Source organism: Lagopus leucura, unplaced genomic scaffold (genome assembly GCF_019238085.1).
Source record: "Lagopus leucura isolate 7727_CA_CO unplaced genomic scaffold, USGS_WTPT01 Super-Scaffold_1, whole genome shotgun sequence".
NCBI lineage: Eukaryota > Metazoa > Chordata > Aves > Galliformes > Phasianidae > Lagopus > Lagopus leucura.
This window is the reverse complement of record NW_024962250.1, coordinates 1,203,092-1,223,920: the sequence shown is the minus strand read 5'-3', so window position 1 is coordinate 1,223,920 and position 20,829 is coordinate 1,203,092. Positions and strand designations below refer to the sequence as shown.

At 35.7% G+C, this 20,829-nt stretch overlaps 1 protein-coding gene across 1 annotated transcript in view; it reads left to right on the top strand.

The window, feature by feature from the left end:
• Positions 1 to 20,829, top strand: part of SHANK2 (SH3 and multiple ankyrin repeat domains 2) — a 344,135-nt gene that overhangs the window by 147,344 nt on the left and 175,962 nt on the right. Inside the window, exon 15 of the mRNA XM_042868615.1 lies at positions 555 to 668. Coding sequence (XP_042724549.1) covers positions 555 to 668 — 114 coding nt within the window. The remainder of the gene's footprint in view (positions 1 to 554; positions 669 to 20,829) is intronic.

Sequence of the window (20,829 nt, the reverse complement as noted above, 5' to 3'; positions counted from 1 at the left end):
GCACCTATGGGATGTTTTTGCTGCTGCATACTCAAACTATTGAACCACATTACTTGACCTATATTACACGCCTCTGGAGTTAACCACTAAATAAAACAGCGTGTTTCCTTAGGAAGCACAAAACATATGAGATCTCTTTCTCTCTATGTATACATATATATGGAAACCCAGTTTCAACATGGATTCAATTTTATGGTGTGTTCATCACTTCAGCTTAATCTGAACAGGCAAGACACATTTTTGGTGTTAATACGACCATACGTTTATTCTTTTAAATTGGCAATGCAAAAACTGAAAATGGAAGGGATTATGTAAGGGCTGAAAAACTTCTGATAAAAATAGTTTGGGCAGGGGTTTCAAAGGCTGATTAGGGTTAAGTTACATTTGAAGTTTACCCTGTGCTTACTTTTGCAGCACTAGAATTTAAGTTATTAGATAGTGTGTTTGCTCTTAGGAGCATGATATTCAATTATTATTAAAAAGTTTTTGAAATAATCTTAGTTTTTACATCAGAAGAGAAAAAAGTCTAATGCTTCCTATGTCTCTATTTTTAGTTTTAAGCATTGGAGAAGGTGGATTCTGGGAAGGCAGCACCCGGGGACATATTGGATGGTTTCCTGCAGAATGTGTTGAAGAAGTTCAGTGTAAACCAAATGAAAGCAAACCAGGTAATCAGTTTAAGTTCTTGTTGAATTCTAACAATGACAAATGTGACATATGGGACAAGCAAAGACAGCCTAGATGGTAATGTGTTATACAGCAGTGTGTTTGTGCAGTGTTAGAAACTGGAGAATTAAATAAAACTGAGCTGCTGAATTAAAAAAATACAGGTTTATTGATAAGATTTTACTGGATGCTATCTAAGCAAACAGTCTTTCACATGAGGGATGATGCTGTGAAGTACTGTGAAATCTCTTTCATGGAGCTGTATTCACAAATTTGCAAAGTGGTGTGCTGTGCTTTATCTTCTTACAGTATGGGAGAATAATTAGACAAATAATGGGAAGAAAATCGATCAGTCATCTCTCAGTCTAAGGCAGTCATATAATGTATTATACTCTTGTTCATAGAGGCAATGTTTCCTCTGTTGACCTTTTACCAAATTTTAGAGGAGACATCTGTTAGCGGGATGGTCCACATACCACCTTGCTGATAAGAAATGAAATAGAATTCTCCATTATCCTACGCTTTAACTGCCATGAGTAAACCAATAATGACTTCAGGAAGTAGTCTCTACATTTCAAGTAAAATAAAAGGAAGATGAACATTGAAGCATGCTATTTTAAGAATTACCTCGCATCTCATAATTTCTGTCCTTTTAAGAATTACGATATGAGGACATACTCTCTAATTAAAAGCTCATTTTAAATGAGCTCTAAGAACATAATTAATGTTCTCTACAAATGTGGGCAGTTCTAAATTAGCTATCAATGTGTTTTGGTTCTCTGAGGTATTGACTAAGAATTTCCTGGCATTGCACAGAAAATACCCTAAAATTTATGCATAGTATTATTCATTCATGAATATTATTATTTTAGGTGTACCATTGTAAACTGCACAGGCATACTTCTTTTACTTCTTGTATGTGCACTAAAGTATATATATAAACTGGATGGAATGGAATAGAATTGAATATGCTGGATAGGATAATTCCAGAGTAGTAAGAATCTGGAGATGTTTGTAAGATATTGTAATTATTTTAATTTCCTTTCTTATAATGGAAGCAGAGGTAAAATGAAATAGATTTTAAGGGATAAGCAGAAAAGGAGATAAAAAAGGTTGCTTTGATAATACGAAAGCTATAAGAATGAAGGAATGCGGCACCAGAGACAGTGCTCTAAAGATAAGCAAGCACTACATGGAAAGGTTATACTTCCTCTTCCATTTCCCTTTTGAGGAATAATAATAATAAAAAAAAATAACAGGCAAAATCAAATCTAATATTTGGAGAGAACAAATTCAGCCTATAGAGTAATGAGAGAATAGTTGGGTAGCTCCTCAAAGGGCTTAAGAAGAAATAAGAATTTAAAGACGTGGAGGTATATTAAAGAAAAGGAAGATTGAAGCTGGAAATGATGAATCTAGGAGCAGTGAAGTTTGTTCTCAAATATGGGATAAGACAAAGAGAATAACAAAATTGGAATTCCAGTATACAACATTTTTCAGAAACAATATGGAACAAGAATAAATTCAGTCAATGTGAAAGATAATCTACTGAAGCGTAACACATGAAAAATTCTGAAGGCCCCTCAATAACAGTTTGTGGCCACTTGATTGGAGGACTTCAGAAAGATATAGTCTGTATAGGAAAGATGTCATAAACAGCTTTCTTGGCTCTATCATGGCAACTCTGCATTACATCAGAGCTGTTTCATCAAAACAAAAATCAAAGCGATTTTTGTATCCAAATCGGAAGAAAGTTCTGGGGAGGGAGATTATGTGAAGTTCTAAAAAATGAAAGCAGTTTTATATCTTCTTTAGGCATATGAAGTAGTTTTGTACAAAGTAATCAAATCTGTTTGTCACAGAACCTTAAAGGTCTTTTCAAGAAACAGTATAGAAGTAAATTCAGTATATCACAAGATTATTTTGATGTATGACAAGGAATAGCGCTTTGATCAGTCAAAGAAAATGAAAATTAAGAAAAAATTGTTTTGATAAGAGTAAAAACATGACTAAATCTGGAAGTACTGAAAGAATATCAACAGAAACATCTTAACATTTTCTGATGTGAAATTTTGAAATCTTCTACCATGTGTCTGGTACAACACCAGAGCACTTATTGTTCTTTGTACCTTGTCTTTCTGATTGTTCTTCAGTTTACTTATTGCAAATTTTTAACATTACCTGAAATTCTTAAGTTTAACATTCTTCTTTGCCAAAAACTAATATGATTAAATAAACACAAGTGTGCACAATTTCTACACCTTTAAACTTGTGCACTCACATATTTTCCTGGGCTGTCTGGAAAACTCTGGCTTTCTGCCCTTCACTCAAAAGTCACAGGTAAAGTACAGTACACGCCTCTCTGTGCTATGAGCATGAAATATGTCAAATCCAAAATGTATGCCATATTGTTATTGAGATATGGTATGGACTGAAAGCAGTTGATCACTGAATTGCTCTATGCAGTTAGCTTCATTCCTTTTGCATAGGAAACAATGGGAATGAAAAGAGAAAGCTTTATAAGCAAAAATCAGCCTGTACTCCTACTGAGTACAAATGCAAAATAATTTAGAAAAATGTGTTAAGCATGGTGAAAAGATTAGAAATTAAATTAGGTCTGCTGGGATTGCTGAAAGAGCATCAGCTGAGAAACATCATAAACTTGTGGAAGTTGCAAGAATTTGCATCTTGGACTTTGCAAAGAAGCAGAAGTTCTTATGATAGTGATTTAGTAAGTAGATCATCATAATGTGTAGGAAATGAATCTCAAACTCAGCTCTTTTCAGACCAGGACCAAAGCAATAGATTTTTTTTATTATTATTATTATTATTTTTTTTTCTGTAAATGAGATTTAGGAACATTTCTTCAAATGACTTCCCTTTGCTATTAAGTTTGAATAATCGTGTTTAATAGTAGCTTGCCATTTGCATGCCAAGGGTGAAAGAAATAGTTCTTGGAAAAAACAAACCACAATTAAACACTACATGCCCAGTAAAACTGGCAGGCAGGTGTTTCATGTCATGCTGATGTATAATCTCACTTCAAAGACAAGTTCAATTTTCAGGGAATTTCGTTGCCATCCAGACTCTTCTCTGGAAGTAGGCAGCACAGAATGGCACCTGGTTCCTGCAATCTCTTCAAAGATACCATGCCAGCTTGGCAAGTTCTGTTTTCCAAAAAAAAGTCATATTGACTGACATTAATTCTAAACCGCTTCTTTAATCCTTCATTAGTTGAGACTTGTAGAAAATATTCCATTATTTTCCTAGGACTGATGCTGGGCTTACGGGATTTTAATTATCCAGGTCGTCTCGTTTACCCTTTAAAGCACAACATCTTTTTTCTTTTAGTTTTATAAAGTTTCCTTAGTATTTAAAGAACAAATGAAATATGAATTATGACAAGAAAATCATTATCAGTGGCCTGCTGTATTCCTTTGCTTATTTTTGACAACTTATGAATACAAAATCTTCATGCTATCTTGTTTTAAACAATGTAGGTTTAGTAGCCATATTTAACATTTTTCTGAATGTTAGAGTCAGGAGTATTCTTTCAGGGGAGATTGGTACAACTTTTTTTTCTTCTAGCACAAACACAAAATACAACTGTTACTTATTTCTTTCTGCATTGACAGCTTTCCTTTGTTATTCAGTAATGAACCAATTCCAATGTTTTTTTTTTTTTTTTTTTTTTTTTTTTTTTTTTTCCTAAATATGAGAATAGGATAGTGGAATAATGACTTCAAAATAAAAGAGGGGAAATCTAAGATAGTTGTTTGGAGGAAATTCTTCACTCAAAGGGCAGTGAGGCCCTGGTGCATCTGCCCAGAAGGAGCTGTGGGTGCCCCATCCCTGGAAGTGCTCAAGGCTGGGTCAGATAGAGCCCTTGGCAGCCCCATCTGGTGAGGGGCAGCCCTGCCCATGTCAGGGGGCTCGGATTGGGTGGGCTGTAAGGTCCCCTCCAGCCCAAGCCATGGTATGATTCTGTAAAAATAGATTGTTTGCATGTGTGCCAAAGTGTTCTGGGTGGATTAGAATCATGTTCTGCAGGAAAAGCTTGATATGCACGAAACCTAAGTTATCTGACATTTATGTAAATATGAGGCTCTAACTTGTGTTAATAGGCATCTTAATAGGATTTATTACCTAAGTAATGCAACTCACAGCAACACAAGTCATCTTGGATCTCTGGCAGCAATAGTTTGCATCCACTGAGGACACGCTACATAACATAGATAAAATAAAAAGCAAGGCTCTTCCTCTTACCAGCTTATTTTCCTCTTAGAATTCATTTTCTTTCTTAATATCGGAAGAATTCCTACCTAATACTTGCCAGTGGCAAATGAAGTATGAAATAATAAGTTGTCCTTAAAATCAGCTGTCTCACCAATAGAAGAATACCATAAGCATAGATATTTTCATTTGCTTTTCTCCCATCACTCTGTCTTGACAGATATAATACAAAAATGCTTTCTGTTGGATTTGCAATTTTACACTCCATGTCCTTCAGCGCTCATATATAGATTACTTGATTACTTGTAGCTGAGGTGAACCTTCATTTAGTTTTTTAGCAAGAAGTAATCTTTAATGTGTATTGTTGTTTCCTGCTGTGTTCTCTACCAATTGATTTGCCTGAAGAACTCTTAGATTTTACAGATGATACCAAAATGTAGGCTCAGCATGTCTTTTAGTTATTCTCACTTTAGAAATTCCCTTTCATTTCTTGACTTCCTCAGTGTACCTTTTCCTGAGTTCTTTGCTTATCTTTCATATCGTCTTTTGGGTTATTTTTCACTCAGCAGCAACCTCCATGCATTTTTCTATCCTGTGGCCTTAGGGTACACATTATAAGCAGTTGTAGCATGTCTAATTCAGAGAATGAGGGGAAGATTTGACATATAAAATCTCTGCACTTCATATAGTAGTTGATTTCCTAGCAAGCTCACTTTATTTCTCAAACTTTGTATTTTTCAAATTCATATTTTTCAATTTACACTTACATTCAATTTAATAGTAAAGTTTATCTAAATCCCCTTTTATGTTTCCCTCAGATTTTCTATGATCCTTTGTTTCAAACTTATACTCTTATTATTCAATTTTTCTACCCATCTCCTCCCCACTCTCGTCCTCCCCTCCCCTTCCATTCCTCTCCTCTCTTCCTTTTTCCTTTTTCTTTTCCTTTTCCCTTAAGCAGCTTTACTAATGAGATCCAGCTTTTTACTTCGTTTACAGTAGTCTTATAGATACTGTTAGATCTTCATACACGTTTTTTTTTAACTGGTAATTTTTGGACACTTGGTGTAATACTCTGGAGTTGATGCTCTGAATCAGCCATCATTTGTACTTTTGAATTTACAATATTTCTGCTTATTTGAATAGTTTTTTAGTTTTGTGAAGTTGTATTTTACATTATTCTCTTTGCATGTGCCTACATATAATGGAATATAGAGTGTGATTTCTCACCTGACAAAGAGGTGCTTTGCTGCTACTTCTGATATAGATAAAATTAGGGACTATCCGCATCAGCAAGTGGTCCAGCAGGAAGAAAGCAAATCCGAAGAGTGAACTTCACATTCATAACACAGGAGCCTGGGTGCTCATTTCAGACTAGACAAATTTTGGGCATGTGATTCGAACAGTCACTAGTGGCATCTTTCATTTAGTTTCCTCTTAAATGAATCTTCAAATGTACAAACTCTGAGCCTGCTCAGTCTTGTGGGCTTTTAGCAGTGTGGGGCACTTCAAAGCACATTTCTAGCCCAGGCTAAAATGCTAATGTAGATGCTCTCATGCTGACCTCTAGTGTCACTGGTGCTCAGAGCAGATGCTATCTAGTGTCTAAGGTGGTCTTTCTGAAAATGTCTGTACCAGTAAGTTCGTTACAGCTTGCTCCTGTGTTCTTAGCAGAGTGAAAACAAAATAGATTTTCCAGTAATAGAACATTTCCCACACCTGTTTGTGTTTTACCCATGTAATCATACATTGATTCTATAAGCAGAAACTGTAGTTTGCCTCATCCAGCATTCCCTCTAGATGTCAGAAGCTACCAAACAGGTTAAAGTTGTATTAATAAAAGGAATGCTTTACTACACAGGCTGCTAATATTGAGAAACAGAATTTACTTTATTACACATTCTCAGTCTTTAAGAATATGTGCATTCAGTATAAACAGATATATTCCCAATTTCTGCCTCCCCTTTTTAAAGTAGTACAACACCTTTGCAGACAGTGTAACCAGACAGGCTGGTAGAAAATTGATTTGCATTCTTATAAAAAAAGATGTTTCCTTGCTGTGCATTGAGGAGCTACATACATTCTTACATAGCTGATGGTTAATTTCAAACATTTTCTGTTTAACTCCTTGTGAGGAGAAGGGGTGCTAGAAAATTAAAGTTTCACATTCCTTTTTCTACTTCTTCTTCATCCTGGGATAGTGATACAGTGTACTACAAAAGAATATCTTACTGGGTGTGCTCTGTTAGGCAAGTGAACAGTAAATCTTATCCAATAAATTTGATCTCTTTACGTGTGTGTGCATGCAGGCATGAATGTATACCTCACTGTATTCCAGTTTGGAACAGAAATGTAATCCAGTGAGCCTTATCCATGAATCATCAAGACCAGAGGACATGATGGAACACGTGTTCCATCCAAGCAGAGCTTGTTTATGCAGCCGAGGACTTGGACTGGGTGCTTGCTGTGGAATAATCCTGTCTTTGGCTACCTGTAGAGGGCTTGGAGCTTTTGGATGTGGCCATCACACTTCTTCCTGTGGGGCACCTGAGTTCTGGAAGGTTTTTGATAATAAGTTTAGATAAATGCTCCTTCCATGTTATTTCACCTTGAATAGAAGGTACATAGATATCTGTGGCAAAATGATTGTGCAACTGAAACTGTTTGACATAAACAGCAAAAATTAAAGACAAAGCATTGCTGCAGCTGGAGAGACTAAAGAAGGAGGTATAAAAATAAATAACATAGGTAAAAAGTGAAAGACAAATTTTTGTTGTGGAAGTTAACCACAAACCTTCTAACGAGAGTTGTGTTGATAGCTGAGAAGTCTGATAGCTTGGAAATGTGTTCTGACAATAGTAAGGGCATTGGCTGAGCTTAATATGGCAGAGCATGTAAACAAAGTAAAAAATTTTAAGCACAAGATTGCCACACAAGTAAGTTTATCACTGTAAAAACATGGTATGATGTGGATACAAATTCAGCTATTTGAAAATAGGTGAAAAGCTCAAGAGATTAATGCTATATCCTTGTAGTTTCAGACACCAGTCCTAAACATGGTTTGCAGTTGAATAGATGTGTTTATGCAACCTTACCCCTGTCTATTTGAGGAATGTCCAGCTATCAAAACCTGGTACCCAGAGCTCAAAAGAACAGGTCAAACAGTATTCTGTTAAGACCCACTGCTTTGAAGTATACCGTCCAAACCTCTGACCTCTGAAATAAGCTTTTCTGCCCTATTTCTGTATTGTGCACAACAAACCACATGGCTCTCATGGTTCTGAAAAGTTCCACCTTTTGATAAATGATTTTCTTCTGTAAAATATATTTCCCATCTCCAAATTTATAATTTAAAAAAATGTGGATAGGTGACAAGACATGGCACAGCAATCATCCACAGAAATTGTGTTCTGTGTGAAAAAGAATGCTTCACACTGTATTTTTATACAAACTGCATTCCCTTCCATCAAAGAGTAGGAAAAAAATGCTCTATCCTGGATTGAAAAAAGTGAGTGTGAAGAACTAGACCTAAAGTGCTTTCCACAAACCCCAGCTGACATGGGAACTTGGTGCAATAGTATTCAGCCAGTTCTGATAACTCTGTAGCTGAGAATGCAAATCAACTCTAGTTTTTGTCTCGAGTACTGGAAATTTAAAGAATGAACCTCAGCAACTTTCTATACTTTAGCTTTGCTGAGCAAAGTATTTGTGCTCTCAGTAATGATAAACAGCAGTTTAGGAAAAGACTTCTAAATGAATCATCACTCAACAATAATGCTAAAGAGCTGTTTTGGTCCACCAACAAGCTATATTATATGATGGAGTTTTGTGCTTTCCACACAGCCTGGTGATGTGTATTCTCTCTGACCAAGGGTACATTGACCTTCCAGTCAGTGCTCTTCTTACCAAAATATAATGGGAAATTCTTACTATAATACTATTATTATAAGAAGTACATCTGTCCTTTGGAAGACTGAGTCTACCAACTTATTTTGCTAGTTGGCTCCTCTCCCTCGAATTATAGTGGCTTTCCTCTGCTAATAGTATGAGTTTAGTTCCAAGAAAGAGTAAAATAAAGCATTCCATAATTTATTCATTTTCTGAGAACAGCATAAAGCAAAAGCCTAGGTCTAACCTGTCTTCACCTTTATCTCTGAGTAAGTAATTTTAAATACATAATCTTTCACTGTGATCTCCTTAGCTGATGTGCACTTCATTGTTTTTACTCTGATTTTCATCCTTATTAAGAGCCACTTAGGAATAACTCTAATCAGTTGAAAAGGAACACCACAATACTCTAAAGCATTGAAATAAGCTAAAGTTAAATTGCACAGCAAAAGAAAATTAAACTGAGATGCTAGGAAACTCAACATTCCAAATGCACCTAGGATTGCTTATGTGTGAAATTGGACACGCAAGTACAGACATTTTCCTTTTCTGATTCCTTCTGCGTTTTTCCACTGTGTCCATCTAACTGTAAAGGATTAAAAAGTGCCAATTCTGAGGAACGTCTCAAAAAGAAAATGGTTACCATTATGGTATCTTTCTTTTATTTCCACAATTGCCTTCACGTTTTCTATTCAGCCCAGCTAACATGAAGAAGTAACTTTCAAAGTCTGTGAGCATACATAGATGCTAAAAATGTCTTATGTTAAAAATTACTTAAGAAGTGTCAAAAAGATAAAGTTATAAAATGAATGATTTATACAGTGAGCCAAACTTTGTGGGAATTTAAGCCCAGTTATTGGTTTAAGACAGAATACTACAGCCTGTGGCAGTTTTTGAGAAGCACTGTTAGGCAGTGCACTAGCAATCCAAAAATAATAGTAAATTTTTGATTCTTCACTGTTACTGTGAAAACTACACATATTAATCAAATTGTTGGAGTCTCGGGTCAAGTTATTTGAGTTTTTATCAGTCATTTGTCCTATCTCCGTTGTTTGTAGGCAAAATCCATTGCTTTGCCTTTCTGGAATTTTGGAGCATTTCATATTTTAAGAGTATATATTTTGATATTTTCTTCTCCATATTAATAACTGTTCTTGATTAGCTGTATTTGTTAATATCTTGTGACTTTGTGATCAAATATATTTGGCCTTTGCTCTTTTTATAAATATCTTAAATTATAGTAGGAGTGGATCTTTAGTTTTCTTTTTCCATTCTGTATGTGTTTTTTTTTCTTCTGAAATACATTTCTCTGATGCAGCTATTCAAACATTATTTATCTGAGAATATAACTTCTGTTAAAGTCATTCTGTGTATTCCATCCCTATGTATTGGAATGAAATAAAAGGTCATTTTTCATTTAACTCATTTCATTTGGTATAACTTAACACTTTCTTTTTAAAACCATCTACTTGAAATGGCTGACATAAAGCAAGGCAAATCTTAGATCTCTGCATATTCTGAAAGTGTTGGTAGATCATCATTTTCTTCTGTTTTCTCTGGTACTAAATGACACATTTGGGTTTTTTTCCCTTTCTTATTCTTAATGGTTCAGATTAAAGGCTTGACAACAGAGCCTGAAAACTCTTTGAAACACTCCTCAGTTATCTAAGATCAAATCCATATTAATTTAAGGAAGATGATAGAGCATCTACTTATAGTAATGGCAATGCTGGATGTGATCAAGAAAATGATCCCCAAATAGCAGCAGCTGGTAGATAATACATATTCTGATCTTAAATTATATCACTGCTATTTGCTTTCATACCTGCCTGCAGCAAAAGAGGGGAAAGGGGCTTTTTCCAGCTTGTTAATAGATCTGTGAGTATGTAATGGGGAGAAAATGTTTTGATAATGTAAATCTTAATGATGGCAACTGATTGTGTAGAATGAAAATAAGCATGTTATACTGATTCACTGGGGGGGGGGGGGGGAAGACAACAATAAGAAAAACACCATGAGTTTTTACATTACATACCACTTTCAACTTTTATTCTGTAGAGAAAACCATGTAAGTGTAAGCTTTCTCTTTCCAGAAAGCTATGTTAATTTTATTGCTGAATCAGTATCAAAAGAAATATTGATATCAGTCAGAAAATCTGGGATCCCACCTTTCCTCGTGAGTTATTAACCAAACTGGTGGGATAAGGCTTTTAGTTTCTTCTACAAGAGATCATTTTCACTGGAACTTCTTTCTTGAGCTGGATCACCTCTAGGCAGGAACCTGTTCAGTCTTTCGGGTAGCCCTGGATATGGCTGGACCTCACAGAAAGGAACTGTTTTGCTAGGGTCCTCACACCATCTCCTTTCCATCCATTTCTGTTGCTTTCTGTATCTGTCTGACATCTCACAGGCAGATTTTCTTAGGCATCAGCCACTGTCCATATTCTGCCTGGCAGAGCCTGAAGGCACAGTCAGCACAGCTGCAGCAGATTTTCTGTGGCACTGATTTTAAGGATTGGGCTTTGAAACATGTTGTGCTTACTCAGGCAATCAATACCCCAGAGGGTGTTTATCTAGTTAAGTGAAAGATTATCACATTGATATTGATGGCCTTATTCTTCAAACCAGGGGCAGGTTATTGGTTTTGGTTTAAATAAACAAATCTGAATAAATGTTTCTAATTCTGAACTCACAAAAAGTATTGAAGTTTTAATGGTAATTGAGCTTGCTTGCGTTTGGAATGGAGTTTGTTAATTTGGGTTGGCTTACTGAATTGAAGTGGAAGATGCCCATGGACACCCTGAACCCTCAATTCTTCTCTATGGGAAGAGTTGGGTTTAGATAAAGGGCATTTGTTAATTGCTGTTGTCTGATGAAGCTACTGTGATTGCCTCTTGAAGAATCAAACACTGCAGAACTGTTTAGAGACAACAATTTCTAAAAAGCTTAAGGAATGAAGTACTTCGAAAAATACCAAAAATAGCTGTAAAGTCAAGATAATTTTGATTAGCAAACTGAAAGAATTTCAGTGTACTGTTTTGGGGCTTTGTTTGTGGCTAAAAATTCAACCAATATAAAAAGTCACAGGAAGCTATTGTCTTTAATTCATGTTTATAGATGTTATGTACGTTCCAAGCACTAGTTTAATGATATCCAGAAAGACATTTAAAATACTTATGTATTTTGGCTGCTCTCCTGGCACTAATAGAAGAACTTATATTTAATTATCTTTATGACAAATAAGTACTTTAAGGAAATTAAATCTAATGTATCTTTGTCTCATTTATCTAAAAATTCCTTACACTAGAAAAAAAAAAAAAATTAGATGTGGAGTAAAGGTTAATAAGAAACCTGTAGAAGTTGTAATATTCAATTTTGGCTGAATAGTTAAAATGTTCTATCATATGAGCTTAGAGAAATACTTGAACTCCATTAGATATATTTCTGTGTAATGATACACTGCAGGAGATGGAAAGCCTAAAGTTAGGTAAGAGGAGTAGAATTATTTGCAACAGCATTGTAATGAAAGATGGAAAGTATTGGTGTTTGCGGGTGTGCTATGAATGCACATAGATGTTATGAAAGACAGGCAAAGTGAAAAACAAAGTGGATTCACAAAAACAATCCAGTAAGATACCAGCAACATTGAGAAACAGAAAGAGCTTAGAGAATCTTGGCAGTGAAAAGATGTACTTAAAATGATTCCACGCAATGTGTTTTTCTTTGCCCAGGTGTGTGTGCTAGAGGTAAAGAAAAGGAGGGGTTTTCATGCTTTCAGCATATCTGCTCTAAACAAGTTGTCAGTTGAAAAGTGCCTAGGAACAAGAATCACCCAAATTCTCAGTAAAGCCTTACATAAAGTTAAAATTCACGCAGACGTGCTCATATCATGCTTTTACATGGCTGTGTGAAAGAGAGACTTACCACTTTTTTAGTTGCTAAGTAAGCTGTTATGGTTAGAGTTACATATTTCTTACATGTACAGTGTTTTCTGTATAATCACATCCATTTGGGGTGCAAATATTGTGCAGCAGTGTTGTCTTTGTCTATGTCTACTGCAATTATTTTCCGTTCCCAGATTCCTTTCCACGTCTTTACCAGCACGATGGTTTACGTGGCCACACTGTGGATGGAAAAGGCACAACACAGTGCTGCAAAAATTTTAGCTACTATTTCTATTCTGAATGTTTTATCTCTCATGTAACTTAGAAAAGCAATTCCTTTTACATCTGATGTTAAAATCTGTTTTCATCAATTATTAAAAAAAAAAAAGAGAGAATTACCTAATTATAAATTCCCACAGGTTACGCTTCTACTTTATTTGCCAGGACAAAACCTGTGCATTGCTGCAGTCTCATTTAAGACTTGGAAGTGAATAGTAGGCTTCTGATTGAGGGGAAATGCACACACGTGCAGGAGTTGTGCAAGACACTGTTACAAAGTTTGTAAATCTATTTTGCTAAGATTCTGTCATTCAAAGACAGGATACAATTATGTGCAGTGAAAAAAAGCCATGAGAAAAACCAATGCTAGAATTCAATCATTTCTAAAAACCAGAGGATGTTTAAAAAGTAGTAGAAAGAATGGTGATTTTTTTTTTGCCCTAGAAAACAGAAGGGCAAATTGTAGATAAATGCACTGCGGAAATAAAGGCCTAGATAAAAATTGGAGGAGAAGCACAAGACAAAATTAGTGTAGAGTTGTAATCCTCTGAGTTTTTCTCATTGCTTTACTACTATGTTCCTAGATGTAGGCTGTTAGCTGCTGATAAAGTAATACTTGCAGACAGAAAGAAAATCTGGCTAAAGAGTGAAGCAGAAAGGGATTCTCTTAAGATAAGGGACTCCTTTGGCTGGAAAAGGGACTTGTAATGTTGCTGTAATTCTTTGGTGACGACATCTCAATATCCAATTTAATTTTAAACTCTTAAGACTCTGTGTCCCCAGATATTTTTGGTATAAAGCTGTCAAGTAAGTTGTTTTCTTTTTCAATGATAAAGACTTCCATAGCTGGGTCAGTTCTTGGCTTTACTACCTCCATTCCTGTAATCATGTCACAGTTCAGCTTTCTTCAGTGTCTTCTCCTAAGCTGTGCTCTTTGAGAATTCTTCTTAAGTCTGCTTGATTTCCCCAGCCTATAAACAGGCTTTTGAGTGGCACTGAAACTCTGAAATTTTTAAATTTCATAATTATTACCGGACATCATTATTACAGGTAAGAGATCTGAAAATAATCTATAAAATATATATATATATATATATATATATATATTCTTTCTAGTATTTTTCCCCCCTTCTGGTATTATCTGCATATTTGAACAAGAAAAGGTGACAAAAATTTTAGAAATGTAGCAGTATTTAAAACTAGATTACTGTGATGAGTTTTGATAGGGCACACTCCTTTGGAATTGTACTCTGCATTGTAATTGCAGGAAATACATTTACAGAAGTCTTGCTGGTTAGGAAAACAGATAAATCAAGTGAACTTTTTTGCTCCTCTTTCATTCTTGCTTCCTTTTTTAAAAAAATAAAGTTTTAAGGATTTAGGTTTTTTTTTTTTCTCATGAAAATTTTGAATATTTCCATTATTCTCATTCATACATTTTACCTCTTTCATTGTAAGTGAAATTTGCATGAAGCGTAATACTGACTTGGTGAGGTAGTACCTGTTATCTGGGCTGCAGATGGACAGGTGAAAGGGGAAGATATTTAATGTATTGAAAATATCTTGTTCAATGCAGGAAATGATTGAGTTCATAGAAAAACAGGAAGTGATTCTCAGAAGTATCACACTTTCTTACTCTGCAGTAAAAACAACTTGTTTCCAGTTTTTGTCCAATTTTTCGTATTTACTCCATAAGGTATTCTATCAGAGTGAGAAAATGCTATTCCTACTGAACAGCTTAGCATTTATTTCTCTCCGCATCAAATTCCATTTTCTGAAGATGCTGCCTACATTGTGGTATAGAAGGAACTATTCTTAGGAATGGATACCCTCAGGTCCCCACTCCCCCAAAACATATTGCAATGCTGTTAAAAAGTACAGGCGCTTGGTAGTACATGTAGACGCAGTACTAGACTTTGACACAAGAGCTTATAACTCTTGTAGCTTGGGGTGGGAAGTGTTTATAAGACTGATGAGGAGGAAAAAACATACACCTGAGAAGCAAAATAACTGACATGGATGCAAGTGCTGTTAGTTCTATGTATTTCGGTACACCACTACCTCCAGCTTTTCTTCTGTTCTATGTATATATGTCTATTTAAAGATGCACTTAGATATGTATGCTGCTAACCTGTGAAGTATACATATATAAAACTTGTTTTTCTTTTCATTTGTTTGTAAAAGTTTGTATCTTGTTTCTATAATAATGACTGATGTTTCTAAAGTTTAAGTAATCTTGAAACCAAGTTTGTGCTCAGTCATGCTTGTATCCATAGGGAAAGACAGTTATTGAATGTTAATGAATTTCTTACCCTCACTAAGCTGGAATTAAGTTTGTTAGCACATATTTTCTTACTTATCTAAGAAGTGCAGGTCATGCTGACTATCTAATTAGAAGTTTCGTTTCTAACAAAAAGTTTTTAAGTGTTACTTTTGATAGATGTGGAAGGGTTCAGTTCTGAAAACGTATTCACTGAAAATAAATAAGCCTGAATGTGAACTGGAATACTTTACATGAACTACAGTGTAGTTCCTGAATTTGGGGATTAGGTGAGGTATTGCTGTATGGAGAGAGTTGAAACGCTGAAATGTGTTATAAATATTCTTCTTCAAAAGTATATCATTAGGATATTGTGATATCCTAAATTCACTTGGTAGGACTTTGCAACTGGCATGTGATATTTGACAGTTAATTGGAATTGCTCAAATTAATGGATTTTAAAGCATTAGAGAAGCATTTAAGATGGTTTTTGTGAAGCTGTTTTTACCAAATAGGTAAGAAATAGTATATTTTTGGACAACGCTGAACTAGTCTTTCTGTCTGTAAAATGTATACTTAGTGTAGGTATGTCTCATGTATCTTCATACTACTTCACAATATGAAGATAACTCTGTTTCATATTCCAGTTGGCAATAGTCTTACAGCTACATTGTTAAACTGCAAAAGTGCACAGGTTTGTCATGGCTATGCCTATTTCATAATGAGTATTTTACTCTTGGGGTATTTCCTGAAAATTAATAGATGTGTTTTAAAAAAATGTCTAAGCAAAATCATGTATTAATTAGTGTCTCAGTATGAGAATTCATCTGTTTCATTACTGAATCTTTTAAAAGCAGGGATTCAGTAGATAGCCGATTATCCTGATTTCTAGACTGACCAGAATAGCAAATAACACAGCGTATTAAAGTTACTGTCCAAATCATTTAGAATGAAAAGAAGATATAAGAATGATATAAGTTCTTTACTATGAGAGTGGTGAGGTGCTGGAACAGGCTGCCCAAAGAGGTTGTGGATGCCCCATCCCTGGAGGTGTTCAAGGCCAGGTTGGATGGGGCCCTGGGCAGCCTGGTCTAGTATTAAATGGGGAGGTTGGTGGCCCTGCGTGTGGCAGGGGGTTTGGAGATTCATGATCCTTGAGGTCCCTTCCAACCTGGGCCGTTCTGTGATTCTGAATAAAAAATTCTGTAAAAACAGTATATATTTGTTCAGGTTGTAGTATATTAAAACAGTTTTGAAGTAAGAGTTAGATGGCCATTAAGCATAAATACTTTGAGAATACTCACAATGTTTCTGAATACAGCTATAAACATGGATACATTTCATGTTATCATGTTATTCCCAAGATTCAAACTGTGTTGAAGACAAAAACATCTGGTAGCCCTTCTGACAAATACTGTCTTATTTAAAGGAACGATCATATTCCCTTGTAATTTTACTTTTTGGTACTTTTTAAATTCTGAAAACTGATTTGTGAATAGTGTCTGACTTTTCTAGTTGTCACTGTTGAAATTTTGTGAGCACACAAATGCTGAAAATGGAAAAGCATGTAGTATCTCTCGATATGCTGCCACTTCTTACCTATTTTTATTTTTTTATTTTTTACAAAGGAAATAATCCCATATCTTGAATCTGTGTTGTGGGGATTTCTTTTATGTTTTATGATCACCTATTTGTTGTATTTTGGTTAAAAAGCAATGAGGAAAAAGAAAGGGAAAAAAATATCTTTGAAGTGGGGAAAGCAATGGAAAACAGACAGATGAAAATAGGGCCCCTGTTCCTGATTTTGTCTGCTGCTGAACCAGGGTATGGAGCTAGAAGAGGGAAGACGAAGCAAGAAGTGTGCAAGAGGAGGACTGTGCAGTGGCCCCCTCTCAGACCAGGGACAGAGTTGTGCTGCAGCAGGCTGAAGGCACATCAAAGCCACGGCATCCAAGCGGCTTCACACAAATGTTACTGAAGCGGTAAAGGAACCAGCTGAGTGCAGGGTGCTCTCAACCAAACGAGTAGTTAAGTAATAAAACACACAGGGGGGCAGTGATGTCATCCTGAAAGCACATGTGCTGTTTAAGTAAGTGAGGTGTTAACGTGACTGCCAAATGATAGTCCTCATAGATGTTTCTCAAGCAAACAGAAACACAGCTGGGAGCACAGCATAGTGGGAGCCACTGTCTAGTGATGACATCCTCCTCATTTGAGAGCTGGATGTGAGGAAGAAACTGAGTTTTATGTTATAGAAACTTCTCTCTGGAAGATGTTTTCCTGATTCAGTGGTCAGGTCAATCTGCGTTGCTTTTGAATCTGCTCCTTGTGAGAAGCTTAATCGTTGTCGTTTTGGACAGAGCAATTCTGAGGCATGTGAAAATCATTTGGAAACTTACAGGTAGGTATTTTGTGAATACATGGCAATTATTTCTTGGGACTAATTCTACATTAAGCTAGGCTGAGTCCTTGCCTCTTCTGCCAGAGGCTCCATGTCCAGGTCTTCCTTTCTGTGCTATAATCACCCGGCCTGTTTTGGTGCAGGTAGCAGAGGAAACTTGTATTCCTTGAAGTTTCAGTCAGTTCTACCAAAGTTGCAGTAACAATATTCAAGAGGAGCAGGAGTAGCCTCACACAAAAAGCAGACTTCTGGCAAGGTAATCAGAGGTACAGATTACAGAGGTACCTTCCTGATGTGCTACATAGTTCTCAAGAACTCTGCTAGCAGTACCCATTTGGTTCACACAATGACGCCAACTTTACACCAGTGCATATGCAAGACATAATAAAAGCAAGGCAAGATTAACCACTGGGTCAACTCCCTATGGTTTTACATACAGTCACAGTAATTGTACCAATAGGTAGTCTTTATGAAAATCTGTGTGCAGATTTTTTTGGCCCTTTTGTGCTATCACAGTTTGTTTTGAATTAATTCAGTGAAGTATATTTTCCTTACACATGGCAAACTATTTGAGCTTCACTTTAAAACTTACTGAGTTAGTTCCTCAGGCTTTTGTGTGCATGGATGATAGGCTGCTACCAGCTATGTTTTGGCTGAGGTGATGGCAGAATAGAAGGAAATTTGTTAGTTGCCAGCAGTACCACAATTATTCTATTGGACACAGAAAAGAATATAGACTTTCTAATGAAATTCACTGCTGACAAAGTTTTTTCCTTAATCCTCATATTTTACAAAGTTCAAACATATTACGCAGGTGCTGAAATCAGTAGGCTTCATTTATCATTTTTCTCTGCTGGAATCTCATTCTTAGAAGAGACCTTTATAAGACCATTGTAAGAGACCACTGATTTACTGGGAGCATGTTTTCCATATTTTTCACTTTGCTCTAAATATGCCTGATATTAAGTAGTAGGAGACTTAAAAAACAGTATCATTTTTAATAAGAAATATTTTTTAAAGATTTAATTTTGTAAATTGAATATTGCCAATGACTTAATTACTTGAAGGGGAGCTTTATCTTACATAGAGAAAAAGGAGAAAAAAAAAAGCTTTTTAATTAATTTACTTTTTCTAAAGAAACAGGACTTGTATATTCTCGCCATCTCCATCCGTTTGTTCCTCACCACAGTGGCTTTACAATACATTTTTGCTTTTTCTGAGATTAAACTTTGTGAGTCAATACAGAAGCGTTGACTAAATGTATTCCTCATACGTTAAAAATCTTATTGAGTGCTTGTAGCTTCAGGTTAGCTCCTCCACACCAGGAGAAAGAGCAGCAAGCAGAGAAGGGTCTTGGCACGTTGTCAGAGGATTGCTGAGAGAGTGAGAAGGGCTGATAGCTGCACATGGCCAGGATGATGTGAAGGAGAGGAGGCAAAGGAGTAGGGTGGCAGAGGGCCAGGGGGAGCAGGTGTTGTTGTTGCCCTCCTGCTGCCTCCTCCATAACCAGGTGTTTCATCTGTGGGTCCTGAACAGTTCTGGAAAGGCATAGCACTGAATGACAGGTAAGCAGTCTATGCTTTGCATGAATGAGAGCTGGATTTCTTTTTTTTTTCTTTTCATGGGAATTCTTGAATATTTTAACTTCACTTAAGCTTAATTACTTCATGCACATGGACAAGTGATACTTCCTTTTCCAATTACAGGTTTATGCCTTTAGGTCAAAAAAGTAGTTATGTTAGCTAACTTTATTCCTATATATATAAAGGTGATTAAGAAGTCGTGCAACACTTCTGAAAATCTTAATCTAAAGTTTATTTTATAAGAATATGTAACAAATGATAATCCTGACACTTTAAACTATTCACAAATGCTGTTACTAAAGCAAGACAACTGCAGGAGAGATGTTTTCACAAAAGTCACAACTGCAAAGAAAGTTCTATTTGCAGCTTGCAACTTCCTTGCATGTGCAAGTCAGTCAACTGCAAGACAAGTTCACAGATCATAAATTCACAGAATCATAGAATTTGAACGAGTTTTTGTTTTAGTTTTGTTTTGTTTAGTAGTTGCTCACACAACTACTTAACAACATGTTAGTCTTTCACATTTTTCACCTCTATGATACATTTTAAATGCCTTTATAATAACCCTGTGACATAGTGATTTCCCCTCCTATTAAACTTAAGCATGCCATATGTTTTTAAACCACTTGGTTTTGATGTGTTAAGTCTGATTTTGCCCGTCACTTTGCAGTATTCATTTTGCTTTATGTGGTCAAATATACTTTGATGTGGATATGAATGTACAACTGATTTGTATTGATTTTTCTCTGCCTTGCTATTAATCAAGACTGAATGTAGGGACATTTTTAAGGCTTTTTCCTTGCTGTTCTTGGCAAGCTATTCTAGAGTACAAAAAAGAAAAAAAATATCTCCACAGCATCCTACAGCTGTACATAACATTCAACCTAGTGATCATTAATATAGTTCCTTCATATGATTTTCAACATCTGAGATACAGTAACATATTTTGAATTGTTGCATTTGTTGAGTATTTGAGCCAAGACTTCTTGAAGTTCAAAAATCGGTTAGCTTCATTAATTTTTTAAAATCTCAAGAACCTGTTCAGAAACTTATTTCTCAGTAGATTATACTGTTCTGGTATCTTCATCCAGAATGTCAATATTCAGAAGCCTTTCTACATTCTTAGCTTGCTGATTGCATTTCTTTCCTTACAGAAAATCAATTACTCTTACTTACAGCAGCAGAATTTTAAAAAGATATAATCAAAGCTTGAATTTCATCCTAGTTTCAGTTCTGGTTGCTGTGGGTACAGATACCTTTTGTGTCCTTAGTTTAAATTCCCTTTGAGTTTCAGATCAAATCATAAGTGTGCTACCTTACTCCAAAAAGTGAGAAAGCAAAGGTGCTTCTTAAGACCTCTCATGTCATTCTGTATAATTGTTGTCCAGAGAGTTATAAGCAGTTGTTACCCAAAGAACTAAAGCAAATGTAGTTTGTGTTTGGTATGCTGTATTGATTATCTCACAAAGCAGTAGAACTACAGTATGATGAATTTCCACAGGTCAAGAGATATTAAAAAATAAAAGTGATTGCAGAAGTGTTCTTTCAGGTGGTTTATAACATATCCATTGGAAGAAAGGTAAATCCCTGTGCAGGCACTCATATTGTGTGTGATGGGATCACCTTAATCCAGTA